This window comes from Anarrhichthys ocellatus, unplaced genomic scaffold (assembly GCF_004355925.1).
Source record: "Anarrhichthys ocellatus isolate YVR2014 unplaced genomic scaffold, GSC_Weel_1.0 scaffold29, whole genome shotgun sequence".
Lineage (NCBI taxonomy): Eukaryota > Metazoa > Chordata > Actinopteri > Perciformes > Anarhichadidae > Anarrhichthys > Anarrhichthys ocellatus.
The window spans coordinates 4,023,758-4,042,068 of NW_022280059.1; the positions used below are offsets into that span (position 1 = coordinate 4,023,758).

At 41.6% G+C, this 18,311-nt stretch overlaps 1 protein-coding gene across 2 annotated transcripts; it reads right to left on the reverse strand.

Moving 5' to 3' along the window:
- Nucleotides 1-248: 248 nt before the first annotated feature.
- Nucleotides 249-16,397, reverse strand: urb1 (URB1 ribosome biogenesis homolog). Of its 2 annotated transcripts, XM_031863670.1 has the most exons (39): nucleotides 16,160-16,397; nucleotides 15,828-15,967; nucleotides 15,590-15,741; nucleotides 15,354-15,483; nucleotides 15,170-15,266; nucleotides 15,001-15,086; nucleotides 14,790-14,915; nucleotides 14,560-14,690; nucleotides 14,280-14,475; nucleotides 14,021-14,158; nucleotides 13,748-13,921; nucleotides 13,529-13,655; nucleotides 13,296-13,421; nucleotides 13,042-13,154; nucleotides 12,800-12,919; nucleotides 12,387-12,503; nucleotides 12,105-12,243; nucleotides 11,859-12,017; nucleotides 11,446-11,645; nucleotides 11,123-11,344; nucleotides 10,857-11,042; nucleotides 9,902-10,739; nucleotides 9,572-9,776; nucleotides 9,306-9,492; nucleotides 9,168-9,226; nucleotides 8,874-9,061; nucleotides 8,658-8,768; nucleotides 8,513-8,576; nucleotides 8,258-8,426; nucleotides 8,003-8,105; nucleotides 7,747-7,907; nucleotides 7,538-7,649; nucleotides 7,238-7,344; nucleotides 6,903-7,046; nucleotides 6,661-6,770; nucleotides 6,343-6,549; nucleotides 5,950-6,191; nucleotides 2,215-2,793; nucleotides 249-1,347 (listed from the first exon to the last, which is right to left on the reverse strand). In XM_031863670.1, the coding sequence occupies exons 1-39, from the start codon at nucleotides 16,281-16,283 to the stop codon at nucleotides 1,157-1,159; spliced, it is 6,780 nt and encodes a 2,259-aa protein (XP_031719530.1). In that variant the 5' UTR covers nucleotides 16,284-16,397; the 3' UTR covers nucleotides 249-1,156. The 2 variants fall into 2 exon arrangements, with proteins under 2 accessions (XP_031719530.1, XP_031719531.1); XM_031863671.1 differs by lacking the exons at nucleotides 249-1,347; nucleotides 2,215-2,793 and adding an exon at nucleotides 5,101-5,862.
- Nucleotides 16,398-18,311: the final 1,914 nt, after the last annotated feature.

The window sequence follows — 18,311 nt, forward strand, 5'->3', positions numbered from 1 at the left end:
ACTACCAACTTTTTGGTGCTTCCTACCTGAGATAATGGAGAACTCAACCAGCACGGTTGTATGGGAATACTATTATGATTACCTTGATCCTGTGATTGTGGATGAGAGCAAGCTGAAATACAACAAATGTAAGTCTTTATGCTTTATAGGATATTTGTATTTGCCGTCTTGTGTTAATGAAGATAACAGAAGTTTTCTTCTTCCTTTTTCAGACTCAATTGTTATAATATTTTGGATCATTCTGGCTGCTTTTGTTGGATTCCTCTTTCTCAGTTTGAATCTAATGTCTCATAGTGGAAACTTTCTACGGTAAGTGTGATACGTGATCTTTAAAAGTTTCACTACCTTGAATGGAGGAAGAGGGAAGTGGTTACCAACACCAACATTGAATACAACCATATGTGTATACAGTACACAGTCATATATGCAAAATTAGGCCAAGCTACAAAGCTCTACTGAACTTTAAAAATGTCTTCTTATTGTTGCAGGAGTCGCAGATTCAGATTCAGAGGAAGCCACAAAACATCAACTGCTTGACGTGGGACCGAATCTGAATGAGAGCACTTTTTATGGATGTGAACAGAAATGTTAAAAATTGAGGTGATGGAGACAATTAAAAAATCTGAATAATGAAAACACAACTGTTAAGGTGTTAGCGGAAACAAATAAATGTGAACTCAGAGGCTTTGAGGCAGTGTGTAAGAAAGAGTAGCAATTATTCATTTTTCCCTCCATTTCACTGATTATCTACAAAGTGCAAGACTACCTCTACCATTGAACAGATTATGTAACTATTATTGTTTGCTTTAACCTGCAGTTTGTGTATCTGTGAACTCTGCTCTAGTAGTTAAAAGTTTGAGTGTATATTATTGTGCTTCATCATGAAGGAAGCTTTACGTTTGTGTTATAAAACAACATTTTCAGATACAATTACATGCAGGTTTAAAATAGTTAGGTCATGCAAGAACCATTAAAAAAAAAAAAAAAATCACATATTTAACAGATTTGTAAATCGACTTATTTTTAATAACAGAGGGTTTTACAAAATACCTTCAATTTTTTTACAAGAACCAAAAAAAGCAGCAAAATAAATGAAGACAAGATTTCTTGGAATTATCTCTATTTTAGTGAACACAGTAGTATTCTCTTGACATATTTAACTTTTCATGGTCATGATGTCATCACAGATGGCTCTGATGGCTGCTTGAGTCTGTGATGATTTGGATGCTTTCCGTCTCCTACACTTGGCTTTGGTCACCAAACTGACATGAGACAGGAACAGCTCTGCTGACGTGGCTCCACTCCACAACTCATGGACGTACGACGAAAACAGAGACAGCCCCGCTACTGGAAAGGGGAAACAAGATGCTTAATTAATTCACAATGCAACGTATTAATACTTAGTCATCTTCCAGGATAAACATGCATCTACTCATGTTTTTAATATTTGAGTTAGTATGCATTTTATGTTAACAGAGTAGGTATATCTTCTCAAAGTCAAGTTTCTCCTCCATGCTTATTGCAAATGTGTCACATATAGTGCTACATAATTAAACTGATTTCTAGCAACGTGTAACAACTGATTCCATTGTTGTGTACGAGCACCACCTCACCAACACTTGCTATTTGATGGGAACTACAATAAATGTTGCAAAACTTAATGGCCTTGACCACTTTCATAGTCCACTGCTGAAGTGGACAAAGTTAATGTTATTTAATCATAGAAAACAAACACAAAAAAAACAGGATCTGTATCACATAGTGATAAACAGTCATGGGTCACATATGTCACATTTCTTTAATTTCATAAGTTTAGTATCTCATGAATAAATTGCAAAAATGTGAAAATAAAATCCTGGATCCAATTGCACATCAAAAACTGATCATGTGTTACTCGGGGCATAGCCCAACTCTTTGCCAAAGATTTTTGGGGATCTGGGACCCTAAAATTATTTTACGTCTTAATATCGTATACCACTTGATGGCATTCCCTTCTAATTAAATTTTTGGCCCTCCTTAGTCAAAAGTTGGGCACCCCTGCCCTAAAAGTCTCCAACTCCAGTGTTTCAATGCGACAGAGATCTTTAAGTATATGGAGTGGAAAAGCCAGTTTCTAAGTGAGACATAGTATTTTAACAGTATTGACATGGCATGGTCTGGTATGCACACTAGCAGTCATAGACAGAGTCTGTGTATAAGGTTGCAGGTTCTTACCACGTCTAGACACGTCAGGTGCGTCTTCTGGCAGGCAGGCAGAGAGGACTGCCTGATGCCGCTCTGGAAGGTGGCCTTGGGCCTCCAGTAAACACATCATAATGGTGGTAAACAGCTGGAGGGTTTCCACTCTTGCTGAAATGCTGGAGTGACACTGAGCTTCAAAGGCCTGATGGTAGAGTCGAAGGATGTCCGCTTTCATGCCAGAATCCAGTAGCACAGCATTCATAATTTCCCCGTGTTTTATCACAGCCTTTTCGAGCCAGTGCAAGAACTCTTTTGTTCTGCTTTCATCATACGAGTCCTCCACCAAGCACCTCAGAGACCACTTGGTGAGCAGGTGTGCAGTATCACCAGCCAACTGACGAGGATCCAGTTTGTCTCTTGGCTTAGCCGGCTGGGGTTCAGAGAGGGGACACGCAGGCTCCCAGTGAACAAGGATACTGCCGAGGTACAATTTACACTCTGTCAGGAGACTCTCTTCTTGTTTCTCAGTGTCAGCATCTTCTGCCAGGTTCTCTTTTCGTGTGTGGACCTGCGGAAAGGAGCCTTTACCTCTGGTCTTATCCTTCCTAATCCCTGAGGAGCAAGATGATCAAAACCATGTTTATGCCATTAAAGATACAAGGAATGATTTAGATACTGTGAAGCGGAACAAAAATCTAAATTCTAAGAAGTCCAGGATGTAATGTCATCACATGTAACAAATTGATACTTTTTTTAAAAGGCTCATTTCTTTTAATTCCCCTACAGAGAAGAGAACACAGGGTCAGCTAAAGAGCAGCCATCTTGGAGCAGTTACTGACCTGTTCGAAATAATCTTGCAGGGTTCAAACTTTATAACACAGGCCTGGCTTCATTGTAGGCCCTGAAAGCCTCATATCAAATATTCAGCAAAGCTCTTTTGGTCATTTTAAAAGCTCATCTGCCTCATAGGATCAGCAGAAAAATAATTTCAACAGAATGGAATTAATTGCAAAAGAATTGTGATATATTAGAAAAAGTGTTTCATTGTCCAGAATCTACAATCTTTAGTACTGTAATAGAACATTTCTACTTAGTATATATTTCTACTTAGTATATTGTGTAAATGCTTAAGTGCTTGTACTTTTGCTCTGAACTTAACGTTAACATACGTGCTCAAACGTATCTTGCTGTTTGTGTAATAGAAACTTGATATTCTTATAAGTACTTTATATTCTTATGAGTAGAACTGTTTTATTTACTTGTTGTGATCCATACAGCAACTGACTGCCTGCACCCATATCCTCTTTTTCTCTGTGTTGGATAACAAGTACCTATTGTACAGTGTGTACGGAAAGTATTCAGACCCCTTTAAATTTTTCACTCTTTGTTTCATTGCAGCCATTTGCTAAAATCAAAAAAGTTCATTTTATTTCTCATTAATGTACACTCAGCACCCCATCTTGACAGAAAAAAACAGAAATTTAGAATATTTGCAAATTTATTAAAAAAGAAAAACTGAAATATCACATGGTCATAAGTATTCAGACCCTTTGCTCAGTATTGAGTAGAAGCACCCTTTTGAGCTAGTACAGCCATGAGTCTTCTTGGGAATGATGCAACAAGTTTTTCACACCTGGATTTGGGGATCCTCTGCCATTCTTCCTTGCAGATCCTCTCCAGTTCCGTCAGGTTGGATGGTGAATGTTGGTGGACAGCCATTTTCAGGTCTCTCCAGAGATGCTCAATTGGGTTTAGGTCAGGGCTCTGGCTGGGCCAGTCAAGAATGGTCACAGAGTTGTTCCGAAGCCACTCCTTTGTTATTTTAGCTGTGTGCTTAGGGTCATTGTCTTGTTGGAAGGTGAACCTTTGGCCCAGTCTGAGGTCCAGAGCACTCTGGAAGAGGTTTTCTTCCAGGATATCTCTGTACTTGGCCGCATTCATCTTTCCTTCAATTGCAACCAGTCGTCCTGTCCCTGCAGCTGAAAAACACCCCCATAGCATGATGCTGCCACCACCATGTTTCACTGTTGGGATTGTATTGGGCAGGTGATGAGCAGTGCCTGGTTTTCTCCACACATACCGCTTAGAATTAACGCCAAAAAGTTCAATCTTGGTCTCATCAGACCAGAGAATCTTATTTCTCATAGTCTGGGAGTCCTTCATGTGTTTTTTGGCAAACTCTATGCGGGCTTTCATATGTCTTGCACTGAGGAGAGGCTTCCGTCGGGCCACTCTGCCATAAAGCCCCGACTGGTGGAGGGCTGCAGTGATAGTTGACTTTGTGGAACTTTCTCCCATCTCCCTACTGCATCTCTGGAGCTCAGCCACAGTGATCTTTGGGTTCTTCTTTACCTCTCTCACCAAGGCTCTTCTTCCACGATTGCTCAGTTCGGCTGGACGGCCAGGTCTAGGAAGAGTTCTGGTCGTCCCAAACTTCTTCCATTTAAGGATTATGGAGGCCACTGTGCTCTTAGGAACCTTGAGTGCTGCAAAAATTCTTTTGTAACCTTGGCCAGATCTGTGCCTTGCCACAATTCTGTCTCTGAGCTCCTTGGGCAGTTCCTTCAACCTCATGATTCTCATTTGCTCTGACATGCACTGTGAGCTGTAAGGTCTTATATAGACAGGTGTGTGCCTTTCCTAAACAAGTCCAATCAGTTTAATTAAACACAGCTGGACTCCAATGAAGGAGTAGAACCATCTCAAGGAGGATCAGAAGAAATGGACAGCATGTGAGTTAAATATGAGTGTCACAGCTAAGGGTCTGAATACTTATGACCATGTGATATTTCAGTTTCTCTTTTTTAATAAATTTGCAAAAATTTCTACATTTCTGTTTTTTTGTCAAGATGGGGTGCTGAGTGTACATTAATGAGAAATAAAATGAACTTTTTTGATTTTAGTAAATGGCTGCAATGAAACAGAGTGAAAAATTTAAAGGGGTCTGAATACTTTCCGTACCCACTGTATATTCACATGTCCTATGCCTTAAGGATAAACCATATATGTCTGTGTGTCTGCTGTAACACAGATAAAGCACCTCTTATACTTTACTGCCATGGCCTGCACAGCCTGAAACAGGATGTTCCAGTACCCAGGCCCCAAACCTTGATCACTCTTGTATATAACTCGGTGTGATTTTTACTTCTGTGGTGCACACTTCTGCAGACTCCGAGTGACTCTGTGTAACTGTGCCTCTTCTCTGGCCAGAGAATAAATACTTTTGAAAGACAAGTTCTGTTTAACAATATTCTTCATTTCAGCATAAAAAGACTCAACAGCGGGTAAAATCATTTTCCCACCACAGTACGCAAAAGCCCTGTTTGAGCAACAGTGTATCCAAAATAACTTGTGAAAAACATTCATTATGAAGTAATTAAACCTCAATTGTAAGCATTGCCACAACTTGGGTCATATTAAGGGTTTCATGACAATTACTGTGGTAGTATATGTCAAAACCTATAAACTGTATACATCTGTCATGTTCATGTTGGTATGTGTTTGTGACAGATTTATACAGTGCAAGTTAGGTAGAGATCCGTTTTGCCCCTTTACCCCATTGTCTCCTGTTGCTGTGAAAACTCACATATCAAAAGGCTTATTACTGCAGGACTTTGTTTTGACTAACAGCATGCAATCGATCTCCTTTTCCATAAAGTCTTTACTGTATTTTGTCCACCCCTTTGAAAGAAAGACAACCATGACCACATTTTCAAAACCTCCTCGGTATGACAGAATTTGTTAAAGGACACACTTAATGACACTCACCCAGCAATTCCCGCACTCTGTGTTTTTCAGACACGGCTTGTATTTGGGTTAGGAGTGCCGTGTTGCGGGACAGGGAAGCCCAACACTGAAGCAGAGTGAGGGCTTCGGTACAAGACAGAGGCTGTGGGTGGAGTGTTAGCCAGTCAGCCTTTCTGTTTGCATTGACAGCTGTCCCATAATGCTTCAGTATGGAGCAAAGAGTCTGCAGAAACATGCTGAGCTGAGCGGCCTTCACACGCAACCTGAGAGGAGATCAAACAAACACTGACATCCTTCACCAAAAAACAGTTGAGATCTATTACGTCATATATATGTATTATTAAGATCTCGGCTCAAGTGCCTGCAGAGTGACTTGAAAGTTATGTTAAATTACATTTACACTGCGATAGTTACCTGAGGTGACTGCTGATTGTTGATGCCACACACAGAAACTCACTGATGAGTGGAAGTGGGAGACACTTCACTGAGCTCCGAGGTTTCTCCTCTGTAGATGAGGACGTCTTTGCTCCGTCCACCGGTTTCTCCTTCTGCCCAAGGTTGGTAAACCACAGCACATGGAGCAGATCTATGATGGCACCCAGCAGCCGCTGGTCTAGATTCCTAAAGAGGATAATAAGTACAGACGTATAGTAGAAAATATGGAAATGAGTTATTATAGAAACATGAATGACCATGTCAAAATAAAGAGTCAAAATTGAGATGGGACCTTACCTTTTTTCCACCATCTGTATTATCCAGGTTAAAAGCCCACAGCTCTTGGTGAGGTTATAAGCTGCTCTGGTCACACGGGCGGCCAGGCACAACACCCTGATAATCTGGGCCTAGTGGAGAGATATGTGAAATATATGCACATTAGACATCTCTATTCATGCGTTTTCCTTATCAAGTGCATCTCAGAGCATCTCGACTTCACCGCGATTGTGTTGCATCATCGTGATTCCCACAGTGTGTACCTGGCAGTGTTCATCGCACAGAGGGCTGCTGCTGAAACCCAAAAGGGTCTGAAAGATGCCCTGTTGTTCACACAACTCATAGCAGTGTCCGTCACTTATCCCTTCCTCCAGCACACTCAAGATCCACTCCCGTTCCATTTTATGCTGCAGGAAAAAAGACAGACAGACAATCAGTCGTACTCTCACGGCCGACAGCCCTGAAGAGATAACATCAGTTTAGAAAAAGCACGAGCTGAGCAAAACAAACAGATGAAGGTTAAATGTTGTTGACACGAGAAGAGTTTATTTGGACAATCATTTATTTATAGAATATACTAGAAGATACTTTGGAGTACCTCCAGGTCAAAGCCATAGAATAGTTTGAAGAACTCAGGGACTCTTCTGAAGTCCAAACTCTGATGGGACAGCAGAAACCTGTTTAACACCATGTACATGTGGTCCTCTGGGGAATGAGGAAAAACAAGGAAACGGGTCAATGATCCTGATCCTTAATTATATACTGTATATAGAAATACAACAAATAGAACATTCAAAAAGATTACAATTTCAAAAAGTTCCTTATCAGTTCAGTAATCTTTGTGTAACCACTATGCGTCAAATCACTCTGGTCAGAACAAGTTTTCGGAGTTACACACCAGGTCTGAGCATCTGCTGAGCCACTTTAGCGATGTAAGAGGTCAGGACAAATGGAAGTCTTTGATTCTGCTGCCGAATTCCATTCTTCACTGTGTCCATCAAGTACAGCAACTGTTCGATGAAAAAAAAGGCTCATCAGTGTTTCTGGAGGTGACTCCCACACATCCAATATTTAAATACTCGCACACCACCTGCCTCACAACCTTACCTGTCTCTTCTCTCTGAACCGAGCACCCTCCAGGTGTTGGTAGAAGCAGCTCAGCACATGGTACGCTGCCGCTCTCACTTTTGGGTCATAGCTACTTAGAGCCATTACGGTTACACCCAGGGCGTGACTGGATACAAACTTGAGGCAGTCAATCACACACTCTGTCACACAGAAAAAGGAAAAAAATGTAACATTTATAAAGCAGTGATAACCTTAGCTGATTTGGAGTGATGACACATCAATGAAACATAGTCACCTGGCTGCAGTATGGTGCTGAATAGAGGCAAAAGAAAACGAGGATCATACAAGTTCTCAAGGTCCTTTACTGCGTTGTTACAGTACAGCAGCTCCTTGTTATCCTATAAGAGAGAAACATTTACATATTCAAGGTTTATCCAAATACCAACAAATATGTTTCTCATTCATCCCTTTCCCTTTATCGGATCACAATGGACGTAGAAGGAATTTCATTTGTGATGCTCAAATAATTGAAAAAGGACAAACATCAGACCTGCAGGATGATTCTGCGTTGCTGAGGAAAGTGTGCAATCGTTTGGAGCATCCTGTCACTTTTCAGCAGGGCCAACAGGTCGTCTGAGCTCGCTTGCTTCCACAAAGAAGCTCCGAGGCTTTTCCTGGTCTTGTGGTGCTCCACAGCCGCTGGGCCCCACAAGAACGACCTGCAGTTGAAAACAAACATTCAGCATTTGCAAAATAAAGAGTGCAATTGTTGCATGTGCAAACTACAAATATATATGGAACTTACTGAAATTTCAGCAGGCTGACATTGTTTCTTTCATATTCCTGAAGAAGCAGCAACAGTTTCTGATCTGCAAAACCAAATCAAGGTGTGAGAGGAAAGAAGGGCAACAGACACACACACACAACGACATTTAGATTTCCTGTTTTACCTGAAGTACTCAGTGTAACTCCATATGCTCCCAGCAGGACAACAAAGTGATTCATGCTACAGACTGTTGGGCTTTTCTTCACCAAACAGAGAAGTAGGGACACTAGCGCTTCTGAAAGGACAACAAAATAAGAGTATTTGTGCTTAATAATAAAATGAACAATTATGGGATAAGTCATTTACTGTTTTTCTCCATTCTATTCTGCTAGATACGTACCTTTAACTTGACACCCGCTAGGCTCTTCATCACAGTCCAACATGGTGGGCAGGAACAGAGAATGGCTGCTGGTCATCATGTGAAGGGTGGATAAAGGAATCAGATCATTCTGGACTTCACTGCTCCCGTACATCACTTCCAACAGGTTGCTCAGTGTGTTGAGAAAGTGAAGATCTCTGTAGCGATATCTACAGCGGAAGAACGTCTTTTAGGTCATTGATATAAAAAATATCATCTCATGAGACGCTCTTGAACAAACATCTAGCAAACTGGATTTTTCGACAAATATCTTACTTCAGTCCATTCTTGACAAAGCTGTTCCATTCAGATGCAGTGATGTCTTCAGCTGATGTCTGTGTAATGAAGATATATTATGAAATGCATTACATAAAAACATAAACCTAACAGTATGTGTGAGGAAGATAAACCCACTAGGAGTCCTTGCAGTCTTTCCAGGATGCTCTGCTCCTGCTGTGACCATGAAGTAGTCTGATCTCTAGAGTGACTGAAAGCGGCTATGAGACACTTTAGGGCAGCAGCGGTGACAGACTTCCTCCAGGTTTCTTGTTCTTCGGGGCAATCGGCCAATTTCTCAGTGATGACATCTACTAGTTGCCATCTGAAAGAGAAAAAAAACATTCCGCTAACACCATGTGACACTGATAATGTACATAAAAGTATAAAGAGTGAATTACTACCTTTCAAAACTGTCCACTTTTTGAAGAGCACTGGGCAGAGTGTTGATCAAGTCCCTGGTGTCCTTAATGTTTGCAGAGAGCTTGATCAGATTGGCTAGTGTTTCCGCTAGCTGGGCTCCAGACTCTTCCGTCAGGTTTCCCAGAACACATTGGGACAATTTGGCGAGCAGTGCTTGCTTCAAGGCCTTTACAACCTCATTTTGCACTACAAAACACAGCAATTGAGCATATCTAAATTAATATATACAGGTGGTGTTGAGATACAAAAGAGTGGCATACATCCTGGGGCTGTATGCTTCAAGATAAATAGGAACTTGTATTAGTACAAACCATCTTTAGGCCTGGCAGGATCTTCTCTACTTGCCACCTGTAGGTAGGTGTTGATTAATGGAAGGAATGTTTCCATCTGATCTGAGAGCTTCTCCGTGTTCGCGGGCTCTAAGCACCACATCTCAAAGCAGAGACGGTGTGTGGAACAGTTCTGCAGCAGCAGAGAGCTGATGGCCTGAGTGTCTGGGAGAGGCCACTGGAGACAGTGCAGCAGCACATCTGTGTGGATGAGCTTAGCACTGCCAGGCTCACTGGACAGAGTCTGCAGCAGGAAGGCCTCCAGAGCAGAGCTGGAGCAGGACAGCAGCAGGGTGCTCAGGCCGTGGAGGTGTGCTTGAGATAGACAGATGCCGTGTTCCTGGGACGGGTTAGCTTTAGACTCTGTGAGGATCTGCAGCGCTGCCTGACCATAGACACTGAGCTCGGCTTGTGCGCCCTCACTGCTGGGGGAGATTAGGCTCTCTTTGGGGAGGAGCAGCAACTTGGAAACCACCTCTCTGAGATTGCAGGAGTCCATGTAGCTGTGCAAAGACAGGAGGGCCTGGAAAGGTTTGGACTGTTTCTTCGCTGCCTGGGAGCCCTTCTCTGTCAGCTCCTTGAGCACAGCCTTTTCTATAGCCCCCATGTAGCTACTAATGAGCTCCAGGCGACCAAGATCACAGAGAGTGGGGGTACTGGTTTTCAGCAAGGCCAGAATGTCATCATTCATCTGAGCACACAGATGCTTTAGCCTGACGGGGTTCAGAGTGTGAGGAGGCAAAGCAGCCAGCTCCAGAGCCAGAAACCACTGCTCAAAACATGGATGCTTGAAGATGGAGCCGAGGGCAGAAACCAGGATCTAAACACAGATTAGATTAAAATCAATAATTCAAAAAAAAGAAAAAGGAAGCTCAAACTTGATAACATTGGTCATAGTTTAAACATCATTTTGTAACAAAGCTGAACTTCTCCAAACCTGCTCTTTATTGCCTTCTACTGTGGACGACTGGTTGATTTCCAGGAAGAGGTCAGATCCTTCTTGGGAGTTCTCTGCTGCTGGCTCAGAACTTGTCTTCTCCTCAAAGCCTTGTAGCCTGGTCACCAAATCCAGGAGTATCCCCATCAAGGTCTTGAGAGGGGCAGTTCCTATGTCTTTGGAGAACTGTGCAGAACGATATGAAGTGTCGTGTTTAGTTTTAACTTAGTAATGTACTGAGTAGTAAACTTGTTTTGTGCTCTTACCGTGCCAACATTTTCCACTGTTGATTTTATGTAAAGTAACATCTGCTTGATAGCTACTGGAAAATCAGCCATCAACATGGAAGCTAGAGATCCTTCCACATTCTCCCTGAAGGTGGCCTCGAGCAAAGTGTTTGGTCCTTGGCTATACGCAGCTTTCATCAGTGCAGTGAAGGAAATGGGGGTTGATGACAATCCCTTTGACTGGCATTCAGAGTCCTTGAACTGCGACAAAAAAAAAGACGACTGTTATTTTCTACATCAAGAAATAACAAGTATGTCACTCTTTCTGTTAAACAATGTCTTGGTTTCAACAAAAAACGAACCAGTTGCTCCCGGCACTGCTGTGGTAGCCATTTGGAGTAATACTGATGAAGGTGTATGACGGAGGGATGAGGAGAAGCGGAGAGTTCTGCGGACACAAGCTCTTTATCGTACTGCAGCAGAGCCAAACAGAGCGGGAGCGGCTCTCTCTGACAGTGCATGACACCTGAAAGCACTGCAGACAAGTACTGAAATACCACCCCTGAGAAAAGAAAAGACATTTAGTTGTCAACATTACAACATACGACACAAGTAGATACTAAATACTTATCAGGGTGGAGAAATCACTTTTAAAACGGTAAAGTTGCACTTTTAATGCAGCAAATTGTCAAGCTGAAATTTACAATATATGCACATTATAATATGTATTCTGAATATTATAGTATCTGTCCCAATTAAGGCAGACGTGCTTTACCCTTGTCTACTGGAAGTTTGTTTCGGGCCTCCAGAGCAGCAGGGACCATCACACTGAAGGGGAATGTCTGGATAATGAGGTCTTCACTCAGAGATGGCCCGAGCTCCTCCAGCTGACCTTCATTACCCTCCATAATGACATCCAGCATGTCTAAGACATCTAGAAGACAGTCAGTTGTCAGATTGTTAAAAAACACACAGGCATGGCTAAAAGAAATTGAATTAGATTCCATCTTGAAATGTTCACCATCTATGTGTGAGATTGGGATGCTGGCAGCGTCGCCCTCCTGGCTGCTCAGGTTAGCGTGCAGATAAGCTGCCTCCTGGACCAGGCTGGCAACCTTATCTGTGTATGTGTAAGAATTACACACCAGTTTCACTAATACCTAGAGAAAGAGACCAGAAGTGTATTACCAATTATAACTACTATGTCATTATACACAATGTGTTATTGTCTCTAACCAACAGTATAACAGTAACAGACAGAAACGTTGACACGTAAACACAGATGTTACGTAGATGGGCTCACCCTCTCCAAGAACTGGATGACAGTCTCTTGTTGGTGTGCCTCCACTCTGGTCAGCTGGTCGAGCCAAAGCTCAAGCTCAGTCCAGGTGTACTCGAACACCCCACTGTCCTTTAGCACCTGAATACGAGGCAAGAATTATAAGACGGCGGTCATTTCCTTTCCTAAAACTCAGTTTGAGCATCTTTGGCAGCCGATTATTAACAGAGACTTTTGCCTATCCAGCTTTTACTTCGTTAAATTAATGAAGTTCATAAATAACTGATATGCAGTTTACCACAGAATCATTTTGCTTCAGGCTCTTTCAAGTAATATAACAAACTACTTTTCTCAACTGTTTCCTGATGTTGCGGAAGAACTGCTGACATATCCTCTAGAAATGACACTATGCCCTCCGCTGAAAAAAATGTCCTCACTTTTAGAACCAGCATCCGCGTGGATGTTTTCAGGTGGCTGCTGCTGCTGCTGACAAACATCTTGAGGAGCAGGTAAAGTACCGACTTCTCTCCAGATGATGATTCTGTATCCGCAACATCCTGGGGAAGACAAAGCAATACGCAACACATTAGAAACAACGTCAACAACAAAGCAACACCTGTAAAAAAAAAAAAATAAAAAATAAATAAATAAATTAAATAAAACAATGTAATGCCTTCACCTGTATGCGAAACCAGGAGAACTTGCTTGCCGGAAGATCTAAAGCTAACTGCAGTATCTGATACTGCAGCACTGGGGGAACTTCTTCTCTCATTCCTTTCTCTGACACAATCCCTAGAGAGGTATAAAAAAAATAAAAAAATAAAAATAAAAAATAATCTACTTTGAAGGCTTTGTTGGAGAACCACCTGCATCATACTTAAAACATATAACATATATGAACTCAATGATAAATGATAAATGATAAAGCCTCACCTTTTAAGAGCTTGCTGAAGTCAAATTTGCACTGGCTTACCAGATGTGGCACTACCTTCTGGTAAAGACATATGACCTGAAGAATCAGAGTCTTCAGCAGGATTACCTCAGCTGTCTCTGCAACCGCTGGACACAAAGGAACTTAACTCAATCCAATGTTTTTGCTGGTCATCGCCTTTACTTTACAGGACTGATTAGAATAAGCAATACACATGTAATGCAAATGTTATTACCAGGCACTTTATTATCGGTCTGTTCAGCACTCCCTTCAGTTTTGGTCTTTTTTTCTTCACCATCTGTCTTTTCCTTCTTGCTGAGCGACTGCCACTTTGCAACTATGCTCGTGATATCGGGCAAAATCTGGAACAGAGCATGAATAGTGGGGACGTGAGTTGTTTAACGGTGCAGCATTACTATTTGTGGGTATTGATACAGCTCTTTGCTGAGCTTACCTTGCTGAGCGTCTCCCTGTACTGCAGTGCCAAATCCCCCATCAAGTCAATAGTGTATACATCCGAGCTGTGCCACTCAGACTTATCCAAAAGGTACTCCATGTTCTTATTGGCTCTTTTCAAGATGAAATTCATCATGGACAGAGTAGTGAGCTGCACTGCTGTGTTGGCAAGCTGTCAGATACAAGAGGAGATATTTGGAATACGTGACAAAGTATTGTTCATTTTCAGTGTTTTGTGTTACAGCATTGATCGATTCATTTCACCACTTACACTGAGGCCCTGTGTGAAGAATGTCTTGTTACAGACCGGAGGAAGGGATATCACCATGATCATGGACAGCAGGCGAGGGAGGGGGATGACCTCACGAGTTTGGAAGACTGTGGAAATCTCTGGCTGGCCCTCGTAGATCTGACATATGAATTCAAAAAGGGTCATTCTTTTTCTATCTTCTTTTTCTTAAATAGACAAGCTTGATATGAACAAACACTGAAAAAGCCTCATTAAAATCAAATCTACTGTCAAGTATTACCTTTTTAAGTAACTTGACGTTGTCCTGCCAAGCACTTTTGAGGCGGGGGGTGTATGAATACTGAGTCTCCTGAAAATATCTGGCCAGCATGTCAGGGCTAGCTTTCAGCACATTCACCACCAGCTCCATCACCAACTCATCCTCTGTCGCCTGTTTCTGCCCCACCAAGAACTGAAGCAAGACAATGTTGCCAGATCTGTAAAAAAAAAATGAAATCCTTTCATCAGCACGAGGAGTCTCCAGAAAAGTGTGAGGTAAACTTGATTCTCTGAGTACTTACCTGCCAGCCGTGCCAAAGCTGGCATCATGAAAGCTGATGCCATGCTTACGAGAGCAACACAAGTCGAGAAGGAAACCGTGGACAAGTTCCCGGATGACAGATATCCCAGCATGCTCCGAGTCCTCTAACATCTTTCAGACGACAAGTAACATTTAGACCCACAGGTTGAAAAGCTAAGTTACACAACAGAGCCTGTGTTCAAACAAGAAGTGAAAAAGCAAATAACTCACTCTGTCATCATCAGTGGTTGCATCCACAATGCCATTCCATTTATACAGAGACGCTACGTTGGCCAGCACAGCAGGTGTGAAGAAACGCACTTTCTGTGTTTTACTTATGGCCTTGTTAAGCACAACCTGCAGCAAGACAAATACCAACACATAGAATCATTAAATCCATGAATTCATTTGAAATGGAAGGTGTAAACTGCTGAGCACTTACTCTAGTCTTCAGCGTGGACAAAATCAGATTGACTATGGACATCCTGTCCTCCTTCAGACCCGTGCACAGGATCTCTGGCAGGAGTTCTGACACACCAAATTGAACATGTCATCAACAAACCTGACATGAGAGTATGTTGTGTAAATTGTAATGCATAGCTACTTATTACCTTTGCTTTCTAATATCTGTCCAACTGTAGCATTATCTCCAGACACCAGAAAGGACAGCACAAACTGGATAAAAGCCATGCGGACATCAGGTCTTCCCTGGAGAATTCACGGAGAAGAATGTAAGCATACGTAACCCAACAAAACATTGTAAAAACTGAAGAAAAGGCCAAAGCTACAACACACCCTCTTATCCTTTCTCTTTGCCAGTCCAGACAGAGCTTTATTGATGTAAATGTGACTCAGGACCTCTCTGGCAGCTTCTGGACCCTGAGACACCAGGGCGGACAGGAGACTGAGGCACTGACGGACAAACCTGTGCACAAAGGACAACACAAGATTAGTGCAATGGGCAGAAGACAAAATCAAACTGTGCTGAGGACTGATATTTGATGTCCTTGTAGTGAAGCCCGTCCACTAACCTGTGATTTTCTGAATGGAAAGATCCCTGCAGAAGTTTCACGTAGCTAGAAACAGTCTTTTTCACAATAGCATTGCCAACCATGCTGAAGTGGGACAAGTCACTCGCTGTCCTTAGAAGGATCATCTCCAGGCTCTCAAAAATCGGGATCATCTGGACAGAAGCAGGATTCAGAGCTTTGCACGTACAAAAACAGGCAACCTAACAATTCAATCCCATCCACTGAGAAAAGCACTTACCTCGCTCTCTGTGTGATTTTCTCCCTCTAGCAATTTGAATATTTCTGCACACTCCATAGAGATTTTAATATAACCTTCCACCACATCATACAGGTCAGGGCATGGCAGCTTCTTGGCGGTTGAAATGAATGTCTCCAGGCCTGCATGCGATAAAAGGTAAGAATTAACCAAAGCAAAACAGAGGAGAGCACTTCAGACGCCGAGGGTCGGGAACGTGATGCTGAAATACTAACTGCACAAAAGTGGATGGACGGATATGTGAATAAATGTATGAATCACTAATGTGACTGAGTATCACTTCTGTAAGTTGGCGGAACAGACTGCACACTCACCCTTCATGGCTGTGGTGGGTTCCTTTAGCATGGCTTTAAACACAGTCCCATTGAACTCCGGAACTTCTTTTTTCACCGGAGTGTTTGACTCCGCAGAGTCTTCATTTTGGCGCTTTTTACCCATTCTAATACGAATAAAAACAGATAATAGTGACTTCTTGTGTTTTTCTTACATCCCTGCCATACAAGTTCTGTCACAGTGACCCACGTTGGTCTGTAAACAGAAAGCCGTCCAACGAAATTGTCAACCGGTCGGAAACGTTTGCTCCCGAACTTCAGTTCCGCATTGTTTGCGTTCCGCTTACTAAAAAAGGAAACGTGTCCCCCTAAGGACCTATTTTAAAGTGATTCTCTAATTAGCTGGCAAAAATACGTTCAAATGCTGATATAGCCTACATAGGAAGAAGAGGTGTTTGAATTCAACTTACCTTTGATAACGTTTAAGTTGAGTTTTGATTTTTGTTTCCAAGTATACCCCCTCTCACAAGTGATCCTTTTTGCAAGAGAGAGCTAAAGTAGAATAGACTCAATAAAAATAAACATAACCAGTTAAATAATGGTGCAAAGCATACAAGTAACATAGCCAGGCATAACAAAAACACATCCAGTGTTTTCACGTTCTTAATATACATCCTGTTTAGGTTTGGCTATAGCAAAGATAACACAGACTTGATCCATTTTATTGAAACCTCTCTCACATTCACATTCTGGCATTTACTATTTAATAACAAACTGTATTTCATTTAGTAAAGTTTTAACAAAACAGATTATTATATACGCTTAAACACCCTTGTTATAGTTTCATTCCATGACAACATGGAAACACACATTTGGGGAAACACACATTTTGCTGAGACCATGTAGACATAGTTGTGGTTTATCTTTGTAGCCTATTTGAAGAGTGTGTGGTTTACAACCAAAGTGGAGCCTCTTCTCAGTTATTCTTTCGACAAACCATCGCAGACACTGCCGAACCGGATCTCAAAGTTTAAGTCAAACTTTGTAACGACCCAATGCTCTTCAGTGAAGCATTTGAAAAGATTTTCTGAAATATGAAATCAATTTTTGTCAAGTTGGGGTGATCTGTATATTGTATATAATAAATGATAATATTTATTTAATATGTAATAATGTATTTTTAACACCATCACGAAGAGGGAAAATCAAAGAGCACATCTGCTGATTGCACTGAATGCTCAATTAGAAAATAGTTCATTTTTATAATAATAATAATTAGGCTTACACGGCACATAAAGGCTGCTTTTCCAAATGACACACATCTGCTTTCAATGACTGCTGAGAAAGAAATTATGTTATTTAGTGGAATGAACTTGAATGATATTCCACTAAAAAAGGAATAACAGCATCAAATCTTTACAGTTTGTGTTCTCCAGAATAAATGTACTCTTTTAGTTACCGCTCAGTTCTATGGCCACCAGGGGGCATCCTTGCTTTGATTGAGAACTGGTCCATGAGCATTCTGCAGCTGTCTTGAAGAAGGGAAATATACACTCCAGTAAGATAGACATGCTGTGAATCACTTTTGGATGCAGGTGCAACATGATGGATGTTGTAAGGTAAGTCACTGTGAGGAGCCTCCAGATTCACTGTGTTAAGACATAACTATTGTAGATCCACTGTGAAGTTGGGCCTGCAGGCAGTCTGCTATTGTCTGGGATGTTACTTGAGATTCTGGTGATTTGATTACAGCTCACTGCTGCACATGCTATAAAACGCATCTGCCTGTGGTGCAGAAACCACCAAAATTACTCGGAAGCCAATTTTAGAATAAAGGTCCTAAACTATGCAAATATGGCTCTGCCTTTGGTGCAATACACTCTGAACTATCTGCGATATGACAGGGCGAAGCATAGTAAACCTTCACTTTGACTTCATGCTTCTCTTTTCACAATTTGATTACATAGCTCCTGTAAATATGCAGCGGAACAAACTTCCGCCAAATAATTAGAACTCATTTAACAAATGTTACATTTCTGTGGAAACAGCAGAAGTAATTAGACCCACACCTGCCTTCTCTCAAGTGGTATGTATATTTCTAAGGTGTACAAAGTGAAAGTGACCATGTATACATAGAAATGTAACATTTGTTAAATGAGTTCTAATTTTTATATATATATATATATATATATAT

Coding starts and splice junctions, on each gene's coding strand:
- urb1 (XM_031863670.1), bottom strand. CDS start 16,283: ATGGGTAAAAAGCGCCAAAATGAAGACTCTGCGGAGTCAAACACTCCG. Junction 12,504..12,799: donor CGCGGATGCTGGTTCTAAAA/GTGAGGACATTT, acceptor CCTCGTATTCAG/GTGCTAAAGGACAGTGGGGT. Junction 8,577..8,657: donor AGTTACACTGAGTACTTCAG/GTAAAACAGGAA, acceptor TTGGTTTTGCAG/ATCAGAAACTGTTGCTGCTT.